This window comes from Herpailurus yagouaroundi, unplaced genomic scaffold (genome assembly GCF_014898765.1).
Source record: "Herpailurus yagouaroundi ecotype Mexico unplaced genomic scaffold, PumYag 186, whole genome shotgun sequence".
NCBI classification, from domain to species: Eukaryota; Metazoa; Chordata; class Mammalia; order Carnivora; family Felidae; genus Herpailurus; species Herpailurus yagouaroundi.
The window spans coordinates 37,554,901-37,580,206 of record NW_024412417.1 but is presented as its reverse complement, the minus strand read 5'-3'; the positions used below and the strand labels follow the sequence as shown (position 1 = coordinate 37,580,206).

Here is a 25,306-nt window from a genome sequence, read left to right as displayed (position 1 = left end):
CCAGTTGGGGGCCCTCTGCCCTGTGAGGGAAAGGGAAAAACGGAAATGAAGACAGGGATGATGAACGTTTTTACTTCCTGACATCAGGAGGATATGTGTAGCTACATACGCGTTATCTGCACTTGGAAATGAAAACAGAACGCTTTAGTCTTGGCTACATCACTTGCCACTTAATGTAAGTAATCCTTCATGGATGTTTTCCCCCAGCCTGGCTGCTTGCTTTCTCGCCTGCCTTCCACAAATACTAGTTGAGCACCTGTCCCGTGCCAGGTGCTCGGGTGTCTTTTCAGTAATATGTGAACAATTTGGAAGTGCCTTCTTTGTGGAGGGTAAAATTGTAGAGGATGTATCAGGTACTTAATAAGTATTTGTGTCTTTACCTCTGCAAGGAGTTGAGTTCATATACTTCCTTTAGTTTTTCAATTGACTTGAGAACTAGCAAGAATTGGGTTTAAGTTTCTTGAACACACAAAGGCCATCTGTGTGTACTTTGCTTAAAGTTATATATTCCTGAAAGATGATATGTGAAATTTTCACAGGCCAGATTAACTGGTCCAGCATTAAGTTCTGTCCGAATTGTCTCCAAAATATGTCCCATATTCAAGCCTTGAGCACCTGTTTCCATTGCTGCTCATGTGGTCCAGGCCTTGCTCATCTCTCACTGAGTCCCCTGGAGCAAGCCCTTGGTTGGTCCCTCTGCTGTCCCTCTGTTGGTGCCTCTGCTCATTGGCCAGAGCAGTCCTTCCAGAACATAAATAAAGGCCCACATCACTACCCTGTTTGATGTCCTCCACTGGCTTTCACTGCACTTATAGTGACTTCCCAACTCCTCACTGTGGCCTGCAGTGTCCTCATGAGCTGGGCTTTCCCAGCATCTGAGGCCCCATCTAGTACTTTCCTCCTTTGCCCCTTAGGTGAGTGTGTCACTGTCTGTCTTCTCTGCCAGGTTGTAAGAACCTGGAACAGTGCCAGATACATAATAGGCTCACTTACTGAATTTCGGCTATTAAAGGACTCCTATGGGGACTGTTCTCATAAAATAGTAATCACTCTTCATGATTCTTTACTTGTGGTTTACATGCTTATAGCAAAACACACCTACCTGGAAATAAGGCACTTCAAGAATGGAGACATTTTGGGATGTGACAGTTGGAACTGTGGTAGTTAGTTGAGCTTAGATACAGACTAGAGTGGGGGCCGGCCTTTCTCTGTAAAGGGCTAGAGAATAAACACAGATGTTTTAGGATTTGGGGTTATGTGGTTTCTTGTCACAGCTACTCAACTCTGCCATTGTGGCAAGAAGGTGACCATAGAGAATACCTCAGTGAATCTGTATATGGCTGTGTTCCATTAAAACTTTTTATAAACACACTGAAATTTGAATTTCATAGAATTTCCACGTTAACATGAAATATTATTCTTTTGATTTCTTTCCCCGTTCATTTTTAGTGTAAGAACAGGGGCACCTGGGGGACTCAGTTGGGTAAGCTTCTGACTTTTGCTCAGGTCATGATCTCACAGTTTGTGTGTTCCAGCCCCGCATCGGGCTCTGTGCTCGCAGCTCAGAGCCTGGAGCCTTCTTTGGATTCTGTGTCTCCCTCTCTGTCTGCCCCATCCCCACTTGTGCTCTGTCTCTGTCTATCTCAAAAATAAATAAACATTTAAAAAATAAGTGAAAGTGTAAAAATATACTTAGCTCACAAGCCATACAGAAATAGGCGGTGGGCTAGGTTGGGCCTCGGGTTGTACTTGCCAGTCCCTGAGATGGAGTGACAGCTGTTTCCCCGTGAGAGGGCGCAGCTCGTTGTTTACCTTAGAATTTAACTGGATCGCTTCAGTAAGGTAGTTCTTCCTTAAGTAAAGAGCTATCGGATATGTTGTGCAGTAGGTGGTTAGGGTAAGCAGGGCAGAGCCTGAACGCAGCTGAAGCTGGAGAGAAAAGGCGCGATGCTGTGAGAGGAGAGTTTCGCCTACTTGCCCAGCTTGTGATAATGATGGAACCCGCGGTAGATCATGGTTTTCAGAATTCCCTAAAATAGCTGTTCTTATACTTTCAGGTACACAACAAAACATTTGAACGATGAGACTACCTCCAAGCAAATCAGATCCATGCTGCAATAGCAGCCCTGGGCGGGCGCCTGCTGTGGACAGAAGACAGTATTCTGCAGTGGCTGAGAATGCACAGTTTTTAGTGATTGCAATTACTATCTCATGTACTCCTGCTTTTTATTTCTTTCCTCTGTTCCTCTTCCCTCTTTTTTAATCATGTTCTCGTTCTCAAGACTTCTTTTCTGTGCCAAAACCAGTAAAGTTCTACTCTGAAGGGACACTGTCCTTTCGAATGGGCCATCTGAGGCAGCTAATTCCGCATTGCATTGGGGTCTCTACTGAGAAAAATTCTGTGACTTGAACTAAATATTTTTAAATGTGGATTTTTTTTGAAAACTAATATTTAATATTGCTTCTCCTGCATGGCAAAACTGCCTATTCTGCTATTTAAAAACCGTCAACGACTTTATTTTCTACTGCCGCTTTTTTCATGTGCAGCCAAAATGAAAATGTTTAAATTAACTGTGTTGTACAAATGGTACCCAACACAAACTTTTTTTAAATTAGTAAGACTTTTGTTTAAAGTTTTAAGTTTGCATTTTGACTTTTTTTGTAAGGATGTATGTTGTGTGTTTAACCTTTATTAACTAACGTTAAAAACTGTGATGTGTGCGTAGAATATTACGTATGCATGTTCATGTTTAAAGAATGGCTGTTGATGATAAAATAAAAATCAGCTTTCATTTTTCTAAGTGTGGCTTGGTTTACTGGTATTTTGTTTTTAGGCTTCTGAAGCCTTCCCCGTGCGTATTTTAATGGAATGCATACACGTGTAATTTCCCCTTCTTTTAGGGGAGAGCCGGGTGTTTTTAATAGTCTTTTTCTTCATTATTGTCTACGTGTGTAGTTTTCATTGCTTCTAAACTTTTGCTAAATGCAGGAAGATCAGTGATCTGGTCATTAGCTTGCCTTTTATTCTTGATTTACTCTTGTATGGGTGGTAGTAATAGAAGGAAAACTACATTTGCTCGATTCACAGTTCCCAGGAGTGAGAGGGAAGCCACAGGAAGCAAAGAGGGCGGAAGGAAGAACGGCCCTCAACACTGGGAGGACAGGGAGTGAGTGGTAAGAGGAACTTGACTCACTGGTGGTAGAAAACAAGGGCTTTTGTTATTTTAAGATCATAAAACCATAATCGTGGAATCTAAATGTGCTGATTGGGAGAAGCAGTTTAAAGGTTGTCTAGTCCAGCTCTGGTGCACTTGAAGTGGTTAAGTGTGGAAGAGAATGCCAGAGGCTTCCGTCAAATCCTTCTGGCTTAATGGTGCCAGATCATGATGCCCACGGCGCCATGGTGGCATCCCTGCTGACCTTCCTGGCCTTCGTCTCACCCTCTCCCGGCCAGGCTCTTTGGCCAGGCTCAGCCGCTTGCAGTTTAGATAAGTTGTATGTGGTGTCACACCTCCCTAACTCTGGCTGGTCCCCGACCCTGCCGCTCCCTCCCTCCCCTCACGTCCATTTGATGAGCAGCAGCTTGTGGGACCTTCTTCATGAAGCCTTCAGGATAACCTTAATCTCAGTCTTCTAAGACTATTAAAATGGGTTAAATAGTGGCTCACCAAAAAGATCACGTCGACCCAGAACCTGAAAGTACAACCTTATTTGGTAAAAGGGTGTTTGCAGATAGAATTAGTTTAAGGACCTGGAGAGGAGACCATCCTGAATTCGAGTAGGCCCTGAATCGAGTGACAAATCCTTGTTAGAGGAAAGAAGGGAAAGCAGACACAGCAAAAGGCCATGTGAAAATGGAGGCAGATCGGAGCAGCACATCCGCAAGCCAGGGAGCCAAGAATTGCTGGCATTTGCCAGAAGCTGGGAGTCCCGGGACCAATCCTCCCTCCAGAAGACGGGCGTCTCCGGAGGGAACCAGCCCTCATTTCAGACTCCCGGTCTCCGGGACTGTGAGAGAACAGACACACCTGTGTTGTTTCAGAGCACCTGGTTGGTAGCACTTCGCTGTGGCAGCCCTGGGAATCTACCACGGGCATCTTGTCAAGCACCTCTGATACTTGACCGCTTGTGGGTACCTTTTCTGACTCTGAGAGAACCCACGAGGAGAGCCACGCCTGATTTTTCCCTCAGTGTCCCCAGGATCTCGCACAGGCCCCAGGGTTGAGTAGAGGCCCAGTGAACGCCCAAATGGAGTGAATGCATACAAATAAGTCGTGACGCACCTGGAGTGGACACAGTGACACTGCTACACTGCTGTGGCTCTTCCAGCCCCCACACTTCTTCACGCTCTGCGTACCGGAGAGTAAGTAGAAAACCCCTAACTCTAGACAGAGACCAGCAAACTGGTCTGTGGGCCCATTAAGCCACCACCGACTTTTGTACAGCCTGTGAACTGAAAGTAGTTTTTACATTTTTAAAAGGTTGAGAAAAACCAAAAGGATATTTCATAGCACGCGTGAAGTATACGAAATTCAAACTCCAGTGTCCATAAATAAAATCGTGTTGGAACACAGCCTGACTCATTTGTTTACCTATTGTTTTTGGCTCCTTTTGCACCGCAACAGTAGAATGGAATTCTTGTGACAGAGCCATATGGCCCTCAGAGGCGGAAATATTTACTACCTGGCCCCTTAACAGAAGGAGTTTGCCAACCCCTGCACTAGTTACAAGAGCAGGCTTGTTGGAGAACCTGGTGTCAGAGAAGCGGAGGGCTACAGTGTGATGAAAGGAGCCATCTCTGCTGCCGTGGATTTAATTCCAGGTCTGATATTTGCCATTCAGATGGTCAAAGGGAACAAACAGGCAACTTCCCACCTACCAAGTCTGATCTCTTATTTGTGATGTCTGTTCTACAATGGAGGATTATGGGACTGGCCATGGGCTCCTCAAGAAAGACGGCCGGGATGAATTAGGGTCTGCCCTGCGTGCCGGAGGCGGGGAGTGACCCTGCTCTGAGTAGGTAAGTCTTAAATCTCTCTCGAAGCCAGCTTCCTTTGACCTGCCCATCCCCCCGCCCCCCGTTACCTCTGAAACAGTATCTGTACCTCTTCCTTCATGATGTAAAGTATCTGGTACATCCACTGCCCCATTTCTGCAGCCCTCAATGTGGACGAGCAGAGTATTTCAGTCGGCTATTTTCGTCCTTCCAGATTTGGGTTAAAAAGCACTCTGGACTATTTTATGGTTGCTCCAAATATTTTAGACTTGTCATAAAGATAATTAGCATTTGTTGGGGCGCCTGGGTGGCTCAGTCGGTTGGGCGTCCGACTTCGGCTCAGGTCACGATCTCGCGGTCCGTGAGTTCGAGCCCCGCGTCGGGCTCTGGGCTGACAGCTCAGAGCCTGGAGCCTGTTTCAGATTCTGTGTCTCCCTCTCTCTCTGACCTTCCCCCATTCATGCTCTGTCTCTCGCTCTGTCTCTCTCTCTGTCTCAAAAATGAGTAAACGTTAAAAAAAAAATTTTTTTTTTAAAGATAATTAGCATTTGTGCTCAAATCTAGGTCTTTTGAGTTAAATTGCCATTCTGGTTCCATTTGAGAGTGCACTACCTTCCATTCCATAAATCCTTATAATCCGTTACGGAGCATATTTTTTCCTTTTTTTTTTTTTTAATTTTTTTTTTCACGTTTATTTACTTTTGAGACAGAGAGAGACAGAGCATGAACGGGGGAGGGTCAGAGAGAGGGAGGCACAGAATCCAAAGCAGGCTCCAGGCTCTGAGCTGTCAACACAGAGCCCGACGCGGGGCTCGAACTCACGGACCGTGAGATCATGACCTGAGTGAAGTTGGCCGCTTAACCAACTGAGCCACCCAGGCGCCCCACGGAGCATATTTTAAGGTCCGTAGAGTACAGTGTGATCACAAAAGATGGAATAGAAAGATCTGGGTATTAAGAGGAAAGCCGAGCCACGTCACTTTGGAACTCTGCCTCCTCAGTAAAATGAGAGAATTGAGGCAAAATCCCTAACGTGTGATGCCACGTCATATATACATGTCTGTATATACCGCCTGCAGAAGGCGATAGGAATGTGAACCGTCACAGCACAGACTTAGGAGTTGGCAGACTTGAGTTTAAATCAGTGTGACTTTGGGGGAGTCCATGTCCCCATTTACAAAACGGGTAATATCGCGAGATACCTACCCTTTCCAGTGACCCCTGAGGATTATATTAGATAATGCCTGCAGTGTCCTATAGATATCAGAAGTGCTCACTGTCCATTTTATCATGACATTCAACTGTGTTAGAAACAGCAACACAGCCTATCCTGGGTGTCCTGTTGCCCATTGATTCTAGAGTAGTCAATGGTACCAACTGTACCTCCCTCAGTTGATGAGGGTGCTGCGCAAAGCTGCACAATTTTAATGAACCCTTTAAAGATCCTATAACTAATGAACACTACCAGTGGTGGTGCTGGTTTTCTAAACGGACAGGCAACGAACTGCCTATGTGAAATGAAAATTAGCAACACAATTATTTTAAACATCGAGGTGTAGCGTGCTGATAGATTGTTCCAGTTGGTGTGTTCACAAGCTCATTTTTATGTCCGGAAATACTCAACCCCCCCCCCCCCCACCTCCCCAGAGCCCACTTGGACTGTGTCCTAGCCCTGTAATAATGGATGCTGGTGCGTCTTTGGTGGAGGAGGGCAACATGTTCTAGGTGTTTAGAGAGGGCATTCAGACAAAAGAAGCCACAGCAAAAGCAAATGTTGGTGTATATTCTCCACTATGTGGTCTGAATAGTGTGTTGATACAAAACACCGGAAGCTTTCAAAAATTTTTTTGAAGAAATTCCTAAACAATGTGTGGTTGTAGGAGAAATAGCATGGCTTTTGTATGTGAGATAGACTTGGGTTCAGATTTTATGTCATTCATATTTATTCTGCCATCTCTTTACTCAAATGTAATTTTTTTGTCAATTTTTTTAATGTTTGTTTATTTTGAGAGAGAGTGTGAGCAGGGGAAGGGCAGAGAAAGAGAGGGAGACACATAGTCCGAAGCAGTCTCCAGGCTCTGAGCTGTCAGCACAGAGCCCTACGCTCATGAACTCATGAGCCCTACGATCACGAGATCATGACCCGAGCCGAAGTTGGACGCTTAACCGACTGAGCCACCCAGGTGCCCCCAAATGCCCACTTCTTACATACGCTATTCCACACTTGGCTTTATTTGCATATTATTAAATAAAAAGTGTCTTCTTTTTGAATGCTGGGTAGTATTCCATTGTATTGATGGACCATAATTTACTTAACCATGCCCTTGTCTGATGGACTCTGTCTTCAAACTGTTGTAAACAACGGTGTGAGGATAAGCCTTGTACACACATCATGCACATGTGCAAGTATTGTGTCTCCTTCACTCTGCATCAGCCCTGGCCATGCTAATCTTACTGTTCCTCGAACACAGTGGGGGTCACTCCACTGTCCCAAGTCCTTTGAGGTGGCAGGTCCCCCGATCGGGATTATGGGTAGGCCATGCCCTCTGTGTAGATGTAACCCTCCAGTGAGGCCTACCTTGACCCCTGCTGTTCAAAATGACAAACTCCCAGACCCTCCTCACTACCCTTACTCTACTTTTGTCTCCACTGCACTTGCCATTGAACATGCTGTTGTAGCCTGGGGTTTCCATGGGAAGCAGAGCATGAGCAGGGACTGTGTGCTATCAGTAGTTAATTTTGGGAGGTGGTCCCAGCGAGACCAGAACCAGAGGCTGGGCAGAGTGAAACAGGCCAGGAGGGAAAGCCATGTGGTGAGAAGGAACCAGATTTGGTAATTTGAGGGAGAGCTACAGGCATCACCAACAGATTGGAGTCAAGAATGATCCTAGTTTGGGGCCTGAACACCTGGAAAGGAGGGATGGGGTGAGAAGGAAATGGGAAGGAAGTGAGTGGAACATATTTTACAGGAGCAGGGAGATTAGCTCAGTACACACTAGTATCTTTCACTAGTTGAGGGCTTCTGCCCTGAGATTCCAGCCCCCATTGACCCAGTGAGGGAGTATTTCTCCAGAAGCATTTGGCAGTGAGAGGCTGGGAGGTGGGAGGAGCATGAGGGGTGGACATCAAAATGGTTTGGGTAGGGGAAAGACACCCGTGTATGGGTTCTGGTCCCTCTTCTGCCTGTCAATGGCTTTATGACCCATTTTCCCTATTTCTAAGGTTCCACCTCATACCTAGAAAAGCTAGTAAGGCAACACTGGCTTCCAGACTGTGTCCTGTGTGCTTTGGGGAGGTCCCAAGAAAGGGGAGAGCTGCACAGGGATGGCCAAAGGCAGATGAGGCACCCTGCCAGAGAGTTGTTTCTTTCAGTCCCCATGGCTACAAGGCAGCTTACCCCTCCTACCTCCTCTGCTGGCCACAAGCTAACAGCTCCAGAGACTCTGATTTAGCTGCTTGAAAGAGGATTTCAGACAAGGGCCATCCTGTGAGCACTGTTAGGATGGGATCTCTAGAGGGTCCTACAAAGGGAGGAAAATGATCTGGAGCCACTGTATGTGAGCATGCTATTAAAGGGGTACAAGCACATGGAGTATTGGTTCACAACCCTCCTGGGAGCTTGCGCTTTCTGGGTGTGATCTGAAACTGGCCCCTGTAATCAGAGGGCAGGGAGAGACCTGAGAAAGAGGCAGACCACTCCAGGCTGGTAGGTGGCAGTTTTATTTTTTTTAATTTTTATTTTTTAATGTTTATTTGTTTTGAAAAAAAATTTTTTTTTAAACATTTATTTATTTTTGGGACAGAGAGAGACAGAGCATGAACGGGGGAGGGGCAGAGAGAGAGGGAGACACAGAATTGGAAACAGGCTCCAGGCTCTGAGCCATCAGCCCAGAGCCCGACGCGGGGCTCGAACTCACGGACCGCGAGATCGTGACCTGGCTGAAGTTGGATGCTTAACCGACTGCGCCACCCAGGCGCCCCAATGTTTATTTGTTTTGAGAGTGAGAGAGAGAGAGAGAGCACGCATGTGCGCACAGGTGGGGGAGGGGCAGAGAGAGAGGGAGACAGAGAATCCCAAGCAGGCTCCTCATTGTCAGCGCAGAGCCCGATGCAGGGCTGGATCCCACGAACCATGAGATCGTGACCTGACCTGAAACCAAGAGTGGAATCCTTAACCTACTGAGCCACCTGGGCACCCCAAGTAGGTGACAAGTTTTAATACCAGCAAAGGGAATTTACATACGAGGTGTGTCTTTGGCAACAGCAAGTCAAATGGATTCCTGTACCTGCCCTCCAAATCTTGAAAGTTTATAAAGAGGCCCTAACTGTGCTCATTCACATACACAGCACATAGGTGTTTTCAACATCACATCACCATCTGAAGTCTGTGTCCTTGGAGCAGTCTCTGGGAGCAGGAAAGTCAAGCAGAACCCACATTCCAAGGACAGGGCTTGGGGTGAGGAGTCTTGGAGTGCCTGGGTACCACTCACAGATCAACTGGTGGTCACATCTTTTTGATGATGTTCTCCAACATGGAGATATTTTTACCCCTGCTTTACAGGAGAGGAAACAAGTTCAGAGAGGGTAAGAAACTTGCCTAAGGTCACGCTCCTGATAGAACCAACGTCAGTCCAAATCTATTGGTTTCAGAGCCCTTGCTGTGTGTTACATTATTTTTCTCCATCTAGATGATGATGATAGAACCTCACTTTCTAGAACTAGTTTGATTTAATCGGTACATGGTTGATTCAAATTACAATCACTTCTAAATTCAGGCAAAATTTACTTTTCAAGAAAATTGTGTTTAGAAATATATGCATTATGAAATGCAAGCTGATGCAGCCACTCTGGAAAACAGTATGGAGGTTCCTCAAAAAACTAAAAATAGAACTACCCTATGACCCAGCGATTGCACTACTAGGCATTTATCCATGGGATATGGGTGTGCTGTTTCAAAGGGGCACATGCACCCCCATGTTTATAGCAGCACTATCAGCAATAGCCAAAGTATGGAAAGAGCCCGAATGTTCATCGATGGATGAATGGATAAACAAGATGTGGTATATATATACAATGGAGTATTACTTGGCAATCAAAAAGAATGAAATCTTGCCATTTGCAACTACGTGGATGGAACTGGAGGATATTATGCTGTGAAATTAGAGAAAGACAAAAATCATATGACTTCACTCATATGAGGACTTTAAGAGACAAAACAGATGAACATAAGGGAAGGGAAACAAAAATAATATAAACACAGGGAAGGGGACAAAAGAGAAGAGACTCATAAATATGGAGAACAAACTGAGGGTTACAGGAGGGGTTGTGGGAGGGGGGAATGGGCTAAATGGGTAAGGGACACTAAGGAATCTACTCCTGAAATCATTGTTGCAATATATGCTAATTTGGATGTAAATTTTAAAAAATAAAATAAATTTTTAAAAATACGCATATGGAACAACATTTATATTTTGTCGGCCAGCCCACAAAAGAGAATCTGTTAATTGCCACTGGATGTCCATTCCCTCCTCTACAAAAGGAGGGATTCTTGCTAGGAGAGAAAACAGGCCAATCTGTATAATGAGGCTCCGAGAGGAGGAGGATGCATGAGGAGGAAGAGGGAGATGGAAGGCAGATGGCCGGAGTAAGGAGAAATCAGTGCAGGGGTGGTTGGAGGTGCTGGGGCAGCTGCAGGAGGTGAGGACATGGGAAAGGGAAGCAGATAATGTAGACCATGTGTATGGATTCATCTAATGTCCCTTAAGACATGTGAGTAGACAATGAATCCCTTTTAAAGTACTTGCCACTGTTTAACTCCTTGATTAAAACTGGGGGGCTCTGCCCCTAAAAGCAGCATGCAAAAAGAGAGGCGTGGCTGTTTTGATGGACCAGTGGACTCAGGCAGCAGAGAATGGGGGCAGTGCTGGCCTCCTCGCTCTCTCCACAGGAGGCGCCACACCAGCTCTCAGGTCTGAGAAGATAGAAGATACACAAACTGGCAGAAGGATGCTTCCGGAACTCCAGGGGTTGGTGCAAGGTCTGCAAAGATCCCCTTGCTGAAAACCTCCCTTCTTATTGTACAGAGAATGTCTAATGACATGCACACAATGTAATGCATTTTTTAATACTTTATATATTTTTGAGAGAGCGAGCGATCAAGTGGGGAAGAGGCAGAGAGGGAGACCGGGGATCAGAAGTGGGCTCTGTGCTGACAGTAGAGAGCCCGACTCCGAACTCGAACCCACCAAGCGAGATCATCACCTGAGCCAAAGTCCGATGCTTAACCGACTGAGACCCCCAGGCGCCCCTGTAATGGCATTTTTTAAAAAGCAGCTTTACAAAAATAATTTATCACATTGGCCTGCAAGATAATTTGTATGAATGCATGGGGAAAATACTGAAGGGATAAATACCAAAAGGTCAATACTGCTTATCTCTGGGAAGTGGAGTTCTGGAGGTCGAAAGGTTCTTCATTACGTTTCTGAGATTTTGTTTCTTTTATTTTTACAAGGGCCATTGTTTTGATTGTTAGGTAAGTTTTATCAGTGGAAATGAACATATACAGTGACTGCCTGGACTGGGCAAAACCAGGGCACCCGGCACGGGGTTTGTTTCCGGCTTGGGAAGCTCCGCTAAGGTAAAGAAAACGGAGCCGGGGCTCGAAGACCTGCAGCTGACACACGTGCTCAGGTTCTTGCCCTGCGCCTTTCCCACGTCCTGCGCGCGCCCTGCACGCACACGCACGGACCCACACACGTGCACGCACACGCATGCGCCCTCCTTCACAGCGCACACACGCCTCCGCCATGTTGGCTAATGAGAGTTTTACCAGAGATACTTCCTGCTCCGAAAGGTGTCCGGCTGCTGCTCTGCGGCGATGCTGGCAGTGGCCCCGCAGCTTTCCACAGCCAGACGCAAGGTTACGGGAAGGGGCCCAGCGTCCGGTTCCGCGGACGACTTCCGCCGCAGCGCGCAGGCCCGGAGTGGGACGTGCTCCCATCTCCCCCCACCCCCGGCAGGAGGGGAAAGCAGGCGGGAGGACAGCGGCGGGCCGCGCACGTTCGGGAGAGATTGCCGAGCCCTTCGTTCAGCTGGGGAAGGGTCCGGCAGCTTCCTCCAGAACAGCGAGACGATTGTTACCAATAGCCGCCTCACACAGTAATAGCCGACAGCCAAGCCCCGTTGTGAGCACTCTTATGTACAACTTTTAAGTCTTCGCTACGGTCCAGAGCTGGGGATTCTTCTCCCCGTTTCGGAGTGGCTGATGTTGGAGGAGGAGGCACAGGGAGGGGAGTAACTTGCCCAGAGCTACACAGCTGTCCGAGGTGGGGCCGTGGATGGAGACGGGCTGTTCTGGATCCAGCTTCTACTGCCTCTCATGGTGGGCTCGTGGATAGGGCCCAGGCCCAGCCCAAGGTGAGACCCTAAACTAACCGGCGTCCCTGCGCCCCCGGGTCTGGGTGACTAATGTCTGCAGACCAGTCCTGAAAGGGGTGGAAGGGAGTGTGTGAGCCGGTCCTGGTGGGGCCTCATAGTCCGCTGTGGCCCAGAGCGACCGGTACCCTGGGGGAGGCCGTGGCACCCTTCTCAGGCATTGGCCTACACGGCGGGGTCGGCCGGCATCTGCAGCCCTGCGAGGGACCCATAGAGACCGGTGTGGCACCAGGTCAGGCTCCCACATGAGTTAGTGGCTGGGCCCCTGCATCTCCAGTCCACAGCTCTCCACCAGGCTCAGGGAGAGGGCTGCATTCTGCAGGGATGAGAGGACTTCCGGTGGGAGGGAGGAGGTTGTTTCCTCCATCGGATTAAAGTTGGGCTCTAAGATGCACACCACCTGCAAGGAAGCATCCGGAACGGACAGACAGGTCTCCCGGGTCCCGCATCAGTGGAACCCACCCTGAGGGTGGGAGCCTGGGGCCAGTGCTCCCGCATCCCCCACCATAGCTGAGGTTTGGCAAAATTGGGGACCCAGGTAGTGTACCCCCGACACCGCCTTTCCTTTCCTGCCCTGGCTGGAGTCATCGGTTTCCAACACTGCCCGGTGGCTCCCAGCCACTGCCGGTGCTGTTCTGCCTGGATACTGCTCCCCTGGCTTTTCATCCATGCAGTCATGAACTGCCTGAGAAATGCCCCCGAGCCCTGTGGTTGGTGTTGCCATAGCCACCTGTTTGAGCGGAAGCAGGCACTGTCTCTTGTTGCTGGTTTGCACAGTCCCTTAACCCAACTGCAAGGGGTCGAACCTCTTTCACCTTTGTATTCTCAGCCCCAGCATTGGGCCTGGTGGCACAGGGGTGGGCTCAGCATAATCCACGAATAAACCTGTGCATGACTGAATGCGGCCCACCCAGCAGAGGCTGCACAGGCCTGGGTGCTGAGGAGTAAGAGCCAGGGAGTGCTCCTTCTGTGAGTGAGGGCTGATAAAGCATCCTGGAGGCTCTCACCAGCTTCATTTGCTGGGGTACCATCCCTCTGCCCAGGGCCTGGGCCAGCAGGCAATGTTGGGTGTCACTCAGCACTGTTGAGAGATAGTGAGGGCCACCGAGCGTCAGAGTCATGCTGTGTCTCTCCTCGTGGGCCCTGGAAGCCCAGGAAAGGCTGGGATGCTGGAACCCTAAAGTGGAGAGAAGTCCCATTAGGTAGCTTCGGGGCCATCCTTACCTAGAAGGTTCAAGAAGGTGGGAACTGAGCCTTCCCTGGAAGTGCTGAGTGGTCTTGAGTAAGTTGCCACCCCTTCCACCCCCTCAGTTTCGCTAAAACACGATCCATGAAGGGTATATGGCAGGCTTCACCTTACACAGGGCTTTGTGAGCTGGTTACTAGCCAGGATAATGGTGGTTCCTCATCCTGTCCGGGAAGGAACTAGGACAAGAACCCAGGTTGGCCTTTTCCAAACATGAAGCCCAATCTTGGGAAACAGCATCCTTCTAGGCCCATGGGGCATCCATGCAGGGGGAGGGAACTAATGGATGCTGGGCACCTATGATGTGTAGACATGTGTTGGATAGATCCAAGCCTATGGGTAATACAGGCAATAACTCTTGCCTTTGTGGCACTTACATTTCTGGCAGGGGGAGACCAATGATAAACAATAAACTCAATTAGCCTCATGAATATCTTGAGGGAGGAGTATACCAGGCAGAGGGAATGTGCAGTGCAAAGGTCCTGAGGCAGAAGCTGGTCTGAATTGTTCAAGTAACACCAGCACAGAGAGTTCTGTGGTTGGAGTGGAGGAAGCAAGGTGGAAAGCCGTGAAGGCCAGTGGTAAGGGGACTATCAAGGGAGAGCTGATGGAGGCCTGTGGGGTCTGAGGCCTCTCTGTGTGTGGTGACAGGGCCAAGGCCTTGCTGGTCAGCAGCACTGGCAGTTGGGAGGAAGCACTGGGAATCTGCTGGGCACTTCGGCACCTGTCCATCATGGAGCCTTCAGAGATGAATGGCTGCCGCTGCACTACCATCCCCCAAATCTCATGCTGGTTCCTCTTTTGGAGGATTCTCACCCAGAGCTATACAGGGAAGGGAATTCTGGGAAGCGAAGATCCCAGCTTCCCAAGGTGACAATTGAATAGCCCGTTCCAGTCTTCAATCCCCTTGTCCTGCCTGTCCCAGTACTTCTGTCGACACCACTGGCCACCAGCATGGGGAATCCTGTTCCTGGCTCCTCCCGTGAGCCTTGCCTCTGTTCTGGGTTGGAGCAGGGCCCCTGCTAGACACTCTCATGCCTTTGGCAGTTCCCTGTCTGTATTGGTGTGATGTCTGTCTCTGTTACAGACTGAAAGAGGAGAGTGGAGATTTCCTAGTGCCTTGTTGACACACACTGGGTGCTCAGTAAATCATCGCTGAAGGAAGGGCTGGAGTGTCCTGCGAGGTGAGTGCCACTTACCCTCACTTAATGCACAAGCAGAATCAGGAAATGGGGGCTGTGCTTTTCCATGCTGACTTTTGGCAGGGCTTGGACACAGAATCAGACGCAAGTGGGCATGGCCTGGGACCGTCTAGAGCAAGGGTGAACAGCAGAAGGCCCGCTTGGAGAGTGTGGACAGGGAACACAAGGGCTGCTGGGCAGGGGCCTTGGGAAGCCTTCCCTCTGGACTCTTCTCCCACCCCAGCCCCTTGTGTATCCCTCTTACCCAGGAGAGCTCCAAGAATGCAGAGGATGGCCCTGCCTTTCAAGGCCAACAGTCTGCCTGAGGGGTTCCAGAGAGTACTTAGGATGAAGCCCCCAGGGCCACCGAGCTGTCCCAGCACCCCAGTGTCCAGGGCCTGTTCCAGCTGTAGGGCAGGGGCAAGGGGGAGCAGGGAGAGACAGGCTGCAGGTCTCCCTCTCTGCTCCCTGACCCCGCACCCCACCACCCAGGCTCCTGTTCCCCATCTACTGGCACTGTGTCCCCTCTGACGCCAGTGAGGATGGAATGAGCCTGGGTTCTGATGCCAGCAGTGCTGAACCAGGTCCCTCTTTTGGGTTTTAGTGAGCAAATGTTCAGGGAGTGTCTGACACAATAACGGGCACAGGGCTGTGCCTGGTCACCCCAGGGCCAGCCTCACCATGCCATCCATAGTTAGGTGCTGCTGAGACCCAGAACGTGTCCCACTCCTGCCTCTCATTCCCCTGTGCCTCCCTGGTTCTTTCCTGGACCCCAGTCCCCAGGCCCTGGTCTGGCCTATGGGTCCCTTACCATGTCCTTGAGCTCCTGCAGGGCCTGGGGGGCTGTGAGCAGCTCTTGGAGGGCACCTCACAGCAGGTGCCGCAGCTCTGGAGGCAGTGTGGCCGGGTCCTGCAGCTGGGCACCCACCTGCCTTCGCGGGCCCTGGAAAGTGGGCTCCTCACCCAGGGCCTGTGGAGAGAGACTATAGGCCCCCACTGGTTTCTGTGCCCAGGCTCCCTGCCCAGGGCCAGCCAGACTAGATCCTTCAGCCTAACCAGGAGGTCCTGGTGTCACAGTCCTGTCCTGACGAAGCTTCCGCCTGATGCAGAGCACAGCATTCTTTCATCTGCCTCCTTCTCATTTCTTCCTCTCCTCCCCTCTCCCCTCCCCTCCAGCATTTACTGAGTACCCACCACATATGGGGTGGCAGTCATGGGTCCTGTCCTTATTTCCCTATTTCCCCTACCTCACTCTTCTTCCCCTCACTCCCCTCCCACTCACCCCTGCTCAGGGCCCATGCTTCATGGGCCCTAGAAGATGGCCCTCCCTGCCCCGAGTGACATGGGGTGACTACATGGTGGTGGGGAAGGGACTCCCAAGAGCGGTGTCAGGACATTGTCTGTGGGGAGGGATGACTTCTGCTTGGGTTCCAGGCCCTGGGCAGGGCTACTCACCTCCACGGACAGGAAAGCTCTGACAGAGCTTTCCTTCAGGCAGGTACAGAATAGCTGTGTGGGAGCACAGGTAGGGCAAAAGAGAAAGTGCCCGAGAGGAAGACAGACAGCAGTTATGGGGTCCTACGGTGTACTGGCCATAGAGCCAGGGACCTCACAGCTTTCCTCCTGTGGCCTCACAGTACTCTGTGGGTAGCAGCCTGAGCCCCTTTATAGACGAGGATGCTGAAGCTGGAGATGTTTCGTAACGTCTCCAGGGCCATGCAGATGGCAGACAGCAAAGCCATCATTCAAACCTCAGTGCACTGGACTCTTAAGCTCATGCTTTTTTCAAGAGGGTGCGGGTGGCCAAATCTTCCTCCCCCAGCTAAAGTCAACCCTCAGATTCAGCAGGCCAGATCTGAGCACCCGAGCTGTCCTGCCCTGGGCTCAGTCCCCAGTCCCTCTCTGGGCTGCAGCACTGATGGGAGAGCAAAACTCCCTCCTCCCACCAGTCACTCCTGGGCCAGGGATGGGCAGGACCACCAGTCTGCAAGATTCTTTGTGCTAATTAGATGACACAAACCTTCCTCCCATCAAGTGCAGCTCCCCCCTTGTCCCCAAACCCCGGGGCCAAGTGGGACACGGACTGGGTAGTAAGCCCTCCTTGACAGCTGAGCTCAGGGCTGCCTCTCTCTGCACGTCGCATCCTTGCAGCAGCTGCCAGAATGTGGACCTGGCTGGCTGAGTGCTCAGGCTCCTGGGAAATGGTCTCCCTCTCCCTCCTCCTGCCCCTCTGCCTGCTCTCCCAGAGGGAGACTCGTGTCTCTGCTCCTGACCTCCAGCCTCCACTTACCCCAGCAGTTCTCTTTGATTGCTAGCTGAAGCACCCTGTAGGCCGAGATGGTGCCCTGGGGGATGGTCTCTGTCTTCTCTTTGACCATGTGGCTCTGACTCTGGATCTAGGAGGGGGGGCAGGGAGAATAGGACCTCAGGTCCCCGCGGGATTTGAGAACCTGCAGGAAGGTGGTTAGGGGCAGCAGGAACAGGGGATAGGGAGGAGGGACTGCCGTGGTCTCTCTTGATCATCAGCATAGGGGCTTTAGAGGTTGGAGGGGAGAGGAAAATCCCACAGCACGGGATGGGGGACCCTGAAGCCCAGTCAGGACAGCAAAGTATGTTGCACACAAGATATTTCCAGAAAAAAACCCAAGGCATTCTGGGGTCAAAGCAACACGCATTGGCATGATAAAAACTTCCCCCAGTAAAGAAATGGGTTTCACTTGGTGTCGTTAAGCACTGTCCAGAGTTTGGAGTGCTGGCTTTGGGAACTGCTGAGCTGGAGTCCTGAGGCCCTGTGGTTGGATCACCTTCAAATGCTCTGAGACCTCCCCTGTCCCTGGCAGGTGGAGAGTGATGTGGCTCGGGAGAGCCCTGGGAGGTGGAGGCCCCCGCAAGCTGGGACTCCTGACGTCGTGCCCCTGGTGTCACATTGCCGCCCTCCTCCCACAGGGAAAGTGCAGATTGAAAACAACAGTAAGAGAATGCCTCCTGTCCCCTGGCATGTAGCTGGCCTGAATAAGGACTGGGAATCCAGCTCCCCCACAGCTAGACGAGGCCGTGTGGCCAGGTTCTGGCCAGCGGGATGTAAATGGAGGCGGTGTGTACCGGTCCTTTTCTCCCTCCTGGCTGCAACGTGGACGTGATACGTGGAGCTGGAGCAGCCATCTTGGACCAGGAGGTGACAGCCATACACCGAGGTGGCAGAGGGACAAAACAGAGCCAGGTCTCTGATCACCACTGTCTGCCACTGCAGCCCTTAGGCTCCTATCTGGACTTTGACCTAAGAGAGGACTCCTTTTCTGGTTGAGAGCCACTGTCATTTCAGGATCCCCATCACTTACCACTAGGGTGACTAACTGTCCTGATTTCCCACGGAAAGTCCTAGGTCCCAGGGAAGTCCTAGTCTCAGGCAAACTGGGAAGGTTGGAAATGCTACACTGACCCTAGTCCCACAGCACACCTGGAGTCACCTGTAGTGAGAGATCAACCGCAAATATTTAATCCCAAGGTGGTTGCCTGCTCCCCAGCTGCTCCCACCTCCCCTTACATTGTCCCCTGTCTTTCCCACAACTGCCAAGTGGAGCAAGGCTGCGTGTTTTAACATCTCAACCCTTGATTAGAAGGCCAGCCATCTGCTGTGTTCAGAGGCGGTGCTGCAGTGTAACTAGCTTTTAAGCACGTGGATGTTGGAACCAGGTAGGCCCAGGTCTGGATTTTAGCCCCAGCACTTGCTGGCTGTGTGCTCCTGAGCAAGCAGTTTAACCTCTTGGATCTACTGGTTCTGTACCCCAAAACCCTGACCTATGGTACTTAGTTATGGAATCATCAGGAGGAGTGGATGAGAAAAATTTATAGAGAACATTTTGTACTGTGTTCTAGCTTCTAATAAGTATTTAGCAACGGCAGCTGGAGGTGGACCGATCTGTGACCCCTGCTCACCTGCGTTCCTGTGGCCCGTGAGAGGTGAGGCCGACTGTGATGCTGAGTCTCGCTTCATTTGTGGGAGATGAGAGTCCCAGAGCCCCAGGATGCTAGCGTGGGACCCACGCTTCCTGTGTCACGGTGGGGACCTGAGGCCCACAGGTACTAAATGAGCTAAGGACTGCGTTGGTGAGGAGCAGATCTGGGCCTTAGAGTGGCTCAGGCACCTTCCTCACACTGTTGCCTAATTTAATCTTCCCCTGGTTCTGCAGCCCAGCCTCTTGGGCTGGAACCAGCAAACTCGGAGGGTCAGGTGACTGGCTCAAGGCCACACGACTAGCCAGGGGCAGGGCTGGGATTCATACCTAGGTACCCCTGGTTCCACAGCTGATGTAAACCCCCTAGACTGTGGTAGCAATGCCGGCAGCACATAGAATCACCTGAGGGAGTTCTAAAAATCCGAGCGAGTGGATCCTCTTCCAGTCCAGTTAAACTAGAATTGGGAGGGGGGCACCTGGGTGGCTCAGCAGTCGAGCATCAGACTCTTGATTTCGGCTCAGGTCATTATCTTACGGTTCGTGGGATCGAGCCCCACGTGGAGCCCTCCGTTGGGCACTGTGTGGATATCTCAGACCTGCTTGGGATCCTCTCTCTCCCTCGCTCTCTGCCCCTCCCCCCCAACACGTGCTTTCTTTCTCAAAATAAGTAAATAACTTAAAAAACAGACTTGGCAGGGGCAGTGTTGGGCACTGGCATTTTCAAATAAAAACCAAAATAGCTTTCTAGGTGACTGTAACCTGTCATCAGAGTTGAGAACCATAAACACAAGCACCTGGGAAGCCCATTTGTGTTTAGAGGGGGCGAGTCTTAGTGGGGCAGCCGTTTGGCAGGAGTTGGGCTGGAAGGGGAGCTCTTCGGTGGCTGTCAGCAGCCCCAAGGCACATCCTGCACCTTTGCATGGCCCGGCCCAAGGAAGGCCAGCTGTCCCGCTCCCTCTGCGTTGCTGAGGCTCTGAAGAATGGTGTTCCGCGTGTTCTCCATGGCCTGTCACCACATACAGGCTCTCCTTCTTCTGGCTTTGCGGCTCCCTGAGGAACAAGGGCTTCAGAGCCCTCAGTTTCCTGCAAGGGCGCGTAGGGGCAGGGTGCGAGAAGCGGTGGGGCTTGGGAGGGTCTCTCCCCTGGTGTGGTGGCCTAGGCCTGGGGACTGCTTGTTTAAGGTCACTTGGGGGTGGTTGGAAAAGTAGAGAAGCTGAGGGAAGTGTGATACATCTGTCTTCTCCAAGGTTTAAAATGTCCAGGGGCTCCTCGGTGGCTCAGCCAGTTAAATGTCTGACTTCGGCTCAGGTGACGATCTCACAGTTCGTGGGTTCGAGTCCCGTGTTGGGCTCTGTGCTGACAGCTCAGTGCCTGGAGCCTGCTTCAGATTCTGCATCTTTCTCTCTCTCTCTCTCTCTCTGCACCTCTCTGCCCCTCCCCTGCTTGTGCTCTCTCTCAAAAATAAATAAACATTAAAAAAGAAATGTCCAGACCAGAGGCTACCATGTGGCCTCTACAAGCTGAACTGGACAAGAGGCTTATGTTTGTGTGGCTCGTGGTGTTCAGAATTTTTCACATAAAATTGGTAGGTTTCGCATAAAAATCTTGATTTCTGGCTTCTCTTAAAAAATAGTGCCACTGAGGGGCACCTGGGTGGCTCAGTCGGTTAAACATCTGACCCTTGATTTCAGCTCAGGTCATGATCTCATAGTTTGTAGGATTCAGCCCCTGTGTTGGCCTCTGTCCTGACAGCATGGAGCCTGCTTGGGGTTCTCTCTCTCTGCCCCCCTGCCAAAAAAAAAATATTGAAAAAAGAAACCGGTGCCACCAAGCTCACATTCCTGCCTGGCAATAGCCCTGGCAGCCACCACTCAACATCAGGCAGGCCTGTGTCTCTGGTTTGCCCCAGTCTTCAGCACGCCCTGTTGCCTCACATACGGCAGCTGCCACATGGCTGTTGTTTTTCCTGGCCCTAAAACATCTGGGTTGAAATCTCTGACGTAACATAAGCCCGTCCCTGGGCCTCTGGACTCACGGCTAGTAGTGGACTCTTCAGAGGGGCTTTGCCTGAGGCCTCCAGCTGGTCAGAGCCTGGGGTTTTCCTTTCCTGCCTCCTGATTCCTACTCCCGCCTGGAGGGCCCCTGCCCACAGATAGACCTCAGCCAGGAGAGCCCGGCCTGCTAGGCTGGCCCACCCGACTCTCCTCTCTTCTCCGTTAGAGTCTCCCGGGTGAAAGGGGGAGCCGTGAGTGTCTGTACGGTCAGTGTGGAGTTTTGGGTCACCCCACTGCTCCTTGTCTCCTTCCCCGGCAGCCCGGGGCTCACACTGATGGCCCCTATCGTGGATCCTGCCACCATCTCCTGGGTCTGGATGGGTTGGCTCCGGGTCACCTCTGTGGGAAGAGGTCCAGAGTGGACCCAGGTAGCAAGGGAGGCAGGGTTGAGTGTGGCTAAGGCCTCAGTCCTGGGTTCCAGTTTTGCCTCCACCACTTACTGGCTGGGTGTGAGTGACCCCGAGCAAGCCAGTAACTCTTGGAGCCTCAGTTTCCCCATCTAGAAAAGCCGGGGTGGGAGGGTGTTCAGGGGAAGAATGGCAGGGTCTTCCCCGAAGGGTCTTTTGAGGATTAACCGAGGAGCTGCCAATGTGGTCCTGGCACACAGCAAGCACTTGATCCCTTAAACAACATTATTGTTGTTTAAAATTATCATTACTTCTTAACACAGCTGGGGACAGGAGGAAGAAAAAAATAGGTTCCTCCTTCCCCTACATGGAAGATGGGTGTCTGTGGCATGCTCCTGGCCAGGCAGACCGGGGTCTGTGTGTCTGGGCGGAGGGTGTTAGCTTTCTCAGTCACATGAATCTCTTTTCCGTGGCAATCTGCCACCCACAGGCACCACCTGAAAGTACCTGGTGGTGGTGGGGGGCGGGGCGGGGGGGGGGGCAGGCTCCAGCGCGTTCATGAGGGAGAATTCTGTGGGGATGAGGGAGGTGTCCCAAGCCAGGGGTGACATCTGTGCTTCTTCGTCACCAGGCAGAAGGGGAGAAAGTGTGGGGTGCTGTTCAAGCTGTCGACAGGCACCAGCTCACCTCTCCTGGCCAGTTCTCTGACCACACTCTTAGTGTCCCTTGCAAACAGGGACGATACGTTTCTGGAGGGGTGAAGAGGCAGGTGTCATACACAGCTGTGGGGACCTTGGTGAATGCCATCAGCTGGACTGAATCACGAACGGAAGTGTGAGGAATGGGGAGCCCTGAGCAGATTTCTCCCAGGGCTGGGTTCTGAAGTCAGCAAGGTGGGTAGAAATCACAGATGGTCAAAACCACCCCCAAAATACCCTTTAAATCATTTCCCTCCTGCGGGCATGGGACCCAGAGGAGCTCCAGGGCCAAGGACTCCCTTCTCTTAATTTTAGAACACGTGTTCCCTTGGGAACTAAATCCCCCTGCTACTTGGTTGCCTCATCTGTGAAGTAGAAATTTACCCAGATTTATATAAAATAGAGATAATTATTATCTATAACAATACTTCCTCTAGTGGACTGTTACGAGGACTAACAATGTTGATGTTTGTAAAGTACATACCACATGGTAGATGTTGATAAGCTGTCACCCTGGGTGTTCTGGCCTTGCTGTCTTTTCTGAGGTAGTGGGGACCCAGGTGGGTGGGGGGAGGGAGAGAAGAGATGGGGGTGGCATGGGAAGAGTACAGAGATTTCCTTTCTCTTCTCCCTCCTCTTAGCACGCATGAGTTTTCTGAGTAGAAGCATCTAATGTGAGCCTCTATTTCCCCCTCCTCTGGGCCCCCTGTAGCATTTTGTTCCTGTGTCTTTGGTGGCCTTTGCCATTTGTGTGAGCACCTTACTGAGGTAGGCCTGGGAGCACTGAAGGTTTGTGAGCAGGGCAGCGACACTGCGAACCAGTGCATGTGTTTTAGGACTAGCACTCACAGCCCACTGGAAAGGGGAGACTCGAGGAGCTTATGACCACAGTCCAGGGGAGTGTGACCACAGGCTCTAGTGCCCTGTGGGGGCCATCCTTGTCTTCATCCCCTGGGAAAGGAGGCAAGTGAGGGGCCAGCTTCTCTATCAGGCAAGGTGCCCGGGGGCCCACAAAAATGTTTTAATTTACTTTATTATTATTATTTTTTAATTTGTTTATTTTTGAGAGAGAGAGAGAGAGCGCAAGCATGCGGGAGGAGCAGAGAGAGAATCCCAAGGAGGCGCTGCACTGTCAGTGCAGAGCCTGATGCTGGGCTCCAACTCAGCAACCATGAGCTCATGACCTGAGCCGAGACCAAGAGTTGAATGCTTAACCTATTGAGTCACTCAGGCACGCCTAATTTACTTTAAAATCAGAAGAAAGAAATAAGCTTGTGGGTCTAAGAGAATGGCTTACTACACAGTATTAATATATTCATCTTTATGCCAGTAGTCTTTTTTTTTTCTTTTCTATCCAACTTAAAGCCAAAGAGAAGCATACATATTGTTGGCAATGGGCCAACAACAGCCTTAAATGATAATATTTGATATTTCCACAGAGGAAGGGGTGCCGGAGATTGACCGCGGCCTGGGGAAGTGGGAGCCGACTGGGCCCCCTGACGGGCCTGTAGGGGGCACCCAGAGGCGCATCAGCTCAAGCTTGCCTAAGGAGCTCACCTAGGGAGCTCTCCTAGGGGTAGCAGTGGGGGAACCTGGGGAGTTGGTGCTGAGGTCAGGTTATGAGCAAGAGGACCCTGCCGGGACTGCCTGGGGGTAGCAGCAGCTAGGATTTGGGGAGGGGAAGTGGGATGCTCTCCAAAGGATAGAGGGCCCAAGAAGGAAAGGCCTGGAGAGGTTGGGAGAAGCTGTGGACCTTGTTGCAGGCCTGTCCTCCTGCAGGGATCCCCCTGCCTGCGCTCCCTGTCCAGCCACCCCTCCAGGACCCGGGGTCCCTGGCTCCCCATGCTTACCTGAGGCCTCGGCTGGCTGTACCAAGGACAGTGGCGGGCCATCCAGGCCTCCAGGCTGAGTCCCATGCAGGAATTCTCTAGAAACCATACCCAGCGCCACAGGGTTTTCAGCCCTACATGGGGGCGATCTTCCAGCTTTCAGTAAGGGCATATGGACTTACATTAATACTTATGCTTGCTTTCTTTAATCGAAGCCATATATTCATGTAACTTAAATTGTTGTAAGGTGTCTGGGTGACTCGGTTGGTTAAGTGTCTGATTTCAGCTCAGGTCATGATCTCAGCGTTTGTGGGCTTGAGGCTGTGACCTCCTCAGAGCCTAGAGCCTGCTTTGGATTCTATGTCTCTCTCTCTCTCTCTCTCTCTCTCTCTCTCTCTCTGCCCCTCCCCCACTTGTGTCTGCACTCGCTTGCTCGCTCTCTCTCTCACAAATATTTAAAAAAATAAGAATCAAATTGTTCTACCTGAGTTTCCCCTTCCTTCCTTCCTTCCTGCCTTCCTGCCTTCCTGCCTTCCTACCTTCCTTCCTTCTTTCTAAGATTTTGTTTTTTAATGTAATCTCTACCCCCATCGTAGGACTGGAACTCACCATCCTGACATCAAGAGTGCCATGTTCACCATGGGACTGAACCAGTCAGGTGCCCCTCAGAAAACTATTAGGCAAAATTTTTTGAAAGATTTGAGTTTTATTTTAAACCTCAGATCCCACCTCATTTCCAGCTCCACTTTCCTCCATTGCTGGTGTGTTTCATTGCTTGTTTTGGTAATTTCCTCTTATCTCTCGTATAAAGGGCATTCTTGAGATATAATTAATACACCATATAGTTCACCCATCGAAAGTGTGCAGGTCAGTGGTTTTTAGTATGTTTACAGAATTGTGCTGCCATCACCATGCTCTGTTTCAGACCATTTTCTTTTCTTTCTTCTTTCCTTTTCTTTTCTTTTTGAAAGAGAGAGGGAGTTCAAGTGAGTGAGGGGTAGAGAGAGGGTCGGGAAGAGAGAGAATCCCATGAGGGGCAGAGAGAGACGGAAGGAAAGAGAGAGAGAAGAGGGGCTCACCTGAAGCGGGTCTCAAAATCACCTGATGTGGGACTCAAACTCACGAATCATGAGATAATGGCCAGAGCCAAAGTCGGATGTTTAATGACCGAGCCACCCAGGCACCCTAAACAATTTTCATTACCCCCCAAAGAACCTCCCCACCATAACCACTGATGTACCTCTGGTCTCTGTGGATTTGCCTATTCTAAATATTTCTTGTGATTGGGATAATATAACGTGTGGCCATTTGTGTCTGACATCTCTTAATAATAAGCTTGCTCAGTTGTAGGCACCATCCATGGACTTGCACCAGGGAAGATGAGGATTTAGGGTCCCCTTTGCTCTATACCACACACAAATCCTATCCCTATCTTCCCAATAGGGCGACATCACAATCATGACTATGCAAACTCTACACAGATATCAATAAACCATAATTATTTTTCCTTTCCTGTAGCGTTTCTGTTTTATTTCTCATTGTCATTTTTTATTTTTCCTTCTATT

At 50.6% G+C, this 25,306-nt stretch overlaps 1 protein-coding gene and 1 long non-coding RNA gene across 11 annotated transcripts in view; both read left to right on the top strand.

Moving 5' to 3' along the window:
- CYRIB (CYFIP related Rac1 interactor B) overlaps positions 1 to 2,801 on the top strand; it is a 106,403-nt gene extending 103,602 nt beyond the window's left edge. For all 10 annotated transcript variants that reach the window (XM_040494423.1, XM_040494428.1, XM_040494426.1 and 7 more), the window contains one exon: positions 2,058 to 2,801. In XM_040494423.1, coding sequence (XP_040350357.1) covers positions 2,058 to 2,121 — 64 coding nt within the window. In that variant the 3' untranslated portion in view covers positions 2,122 to 2,801. The remainder of the gene's footprint in view (positions 1 to 2,057) is intronic.
- Positions 2,802 to 12,071: 9,270 nt separating this feature from the next.
- On the top strand, positions 12,072 to 18,896 carry LOC121043228 (uncharacterized). Its single transcript, XR_005796745.1, has 3 exons — positions 12,072 to 12,412; positions 14,764 to 14,860; positions 18,734 to 18,896. It is a non-coding gene; the product is annotated as an uncharacterized LOC121043228 (long non-coding RNA).
- Positions 18,897 to 25,306: the final 6,410 nt, after the last annotated feature.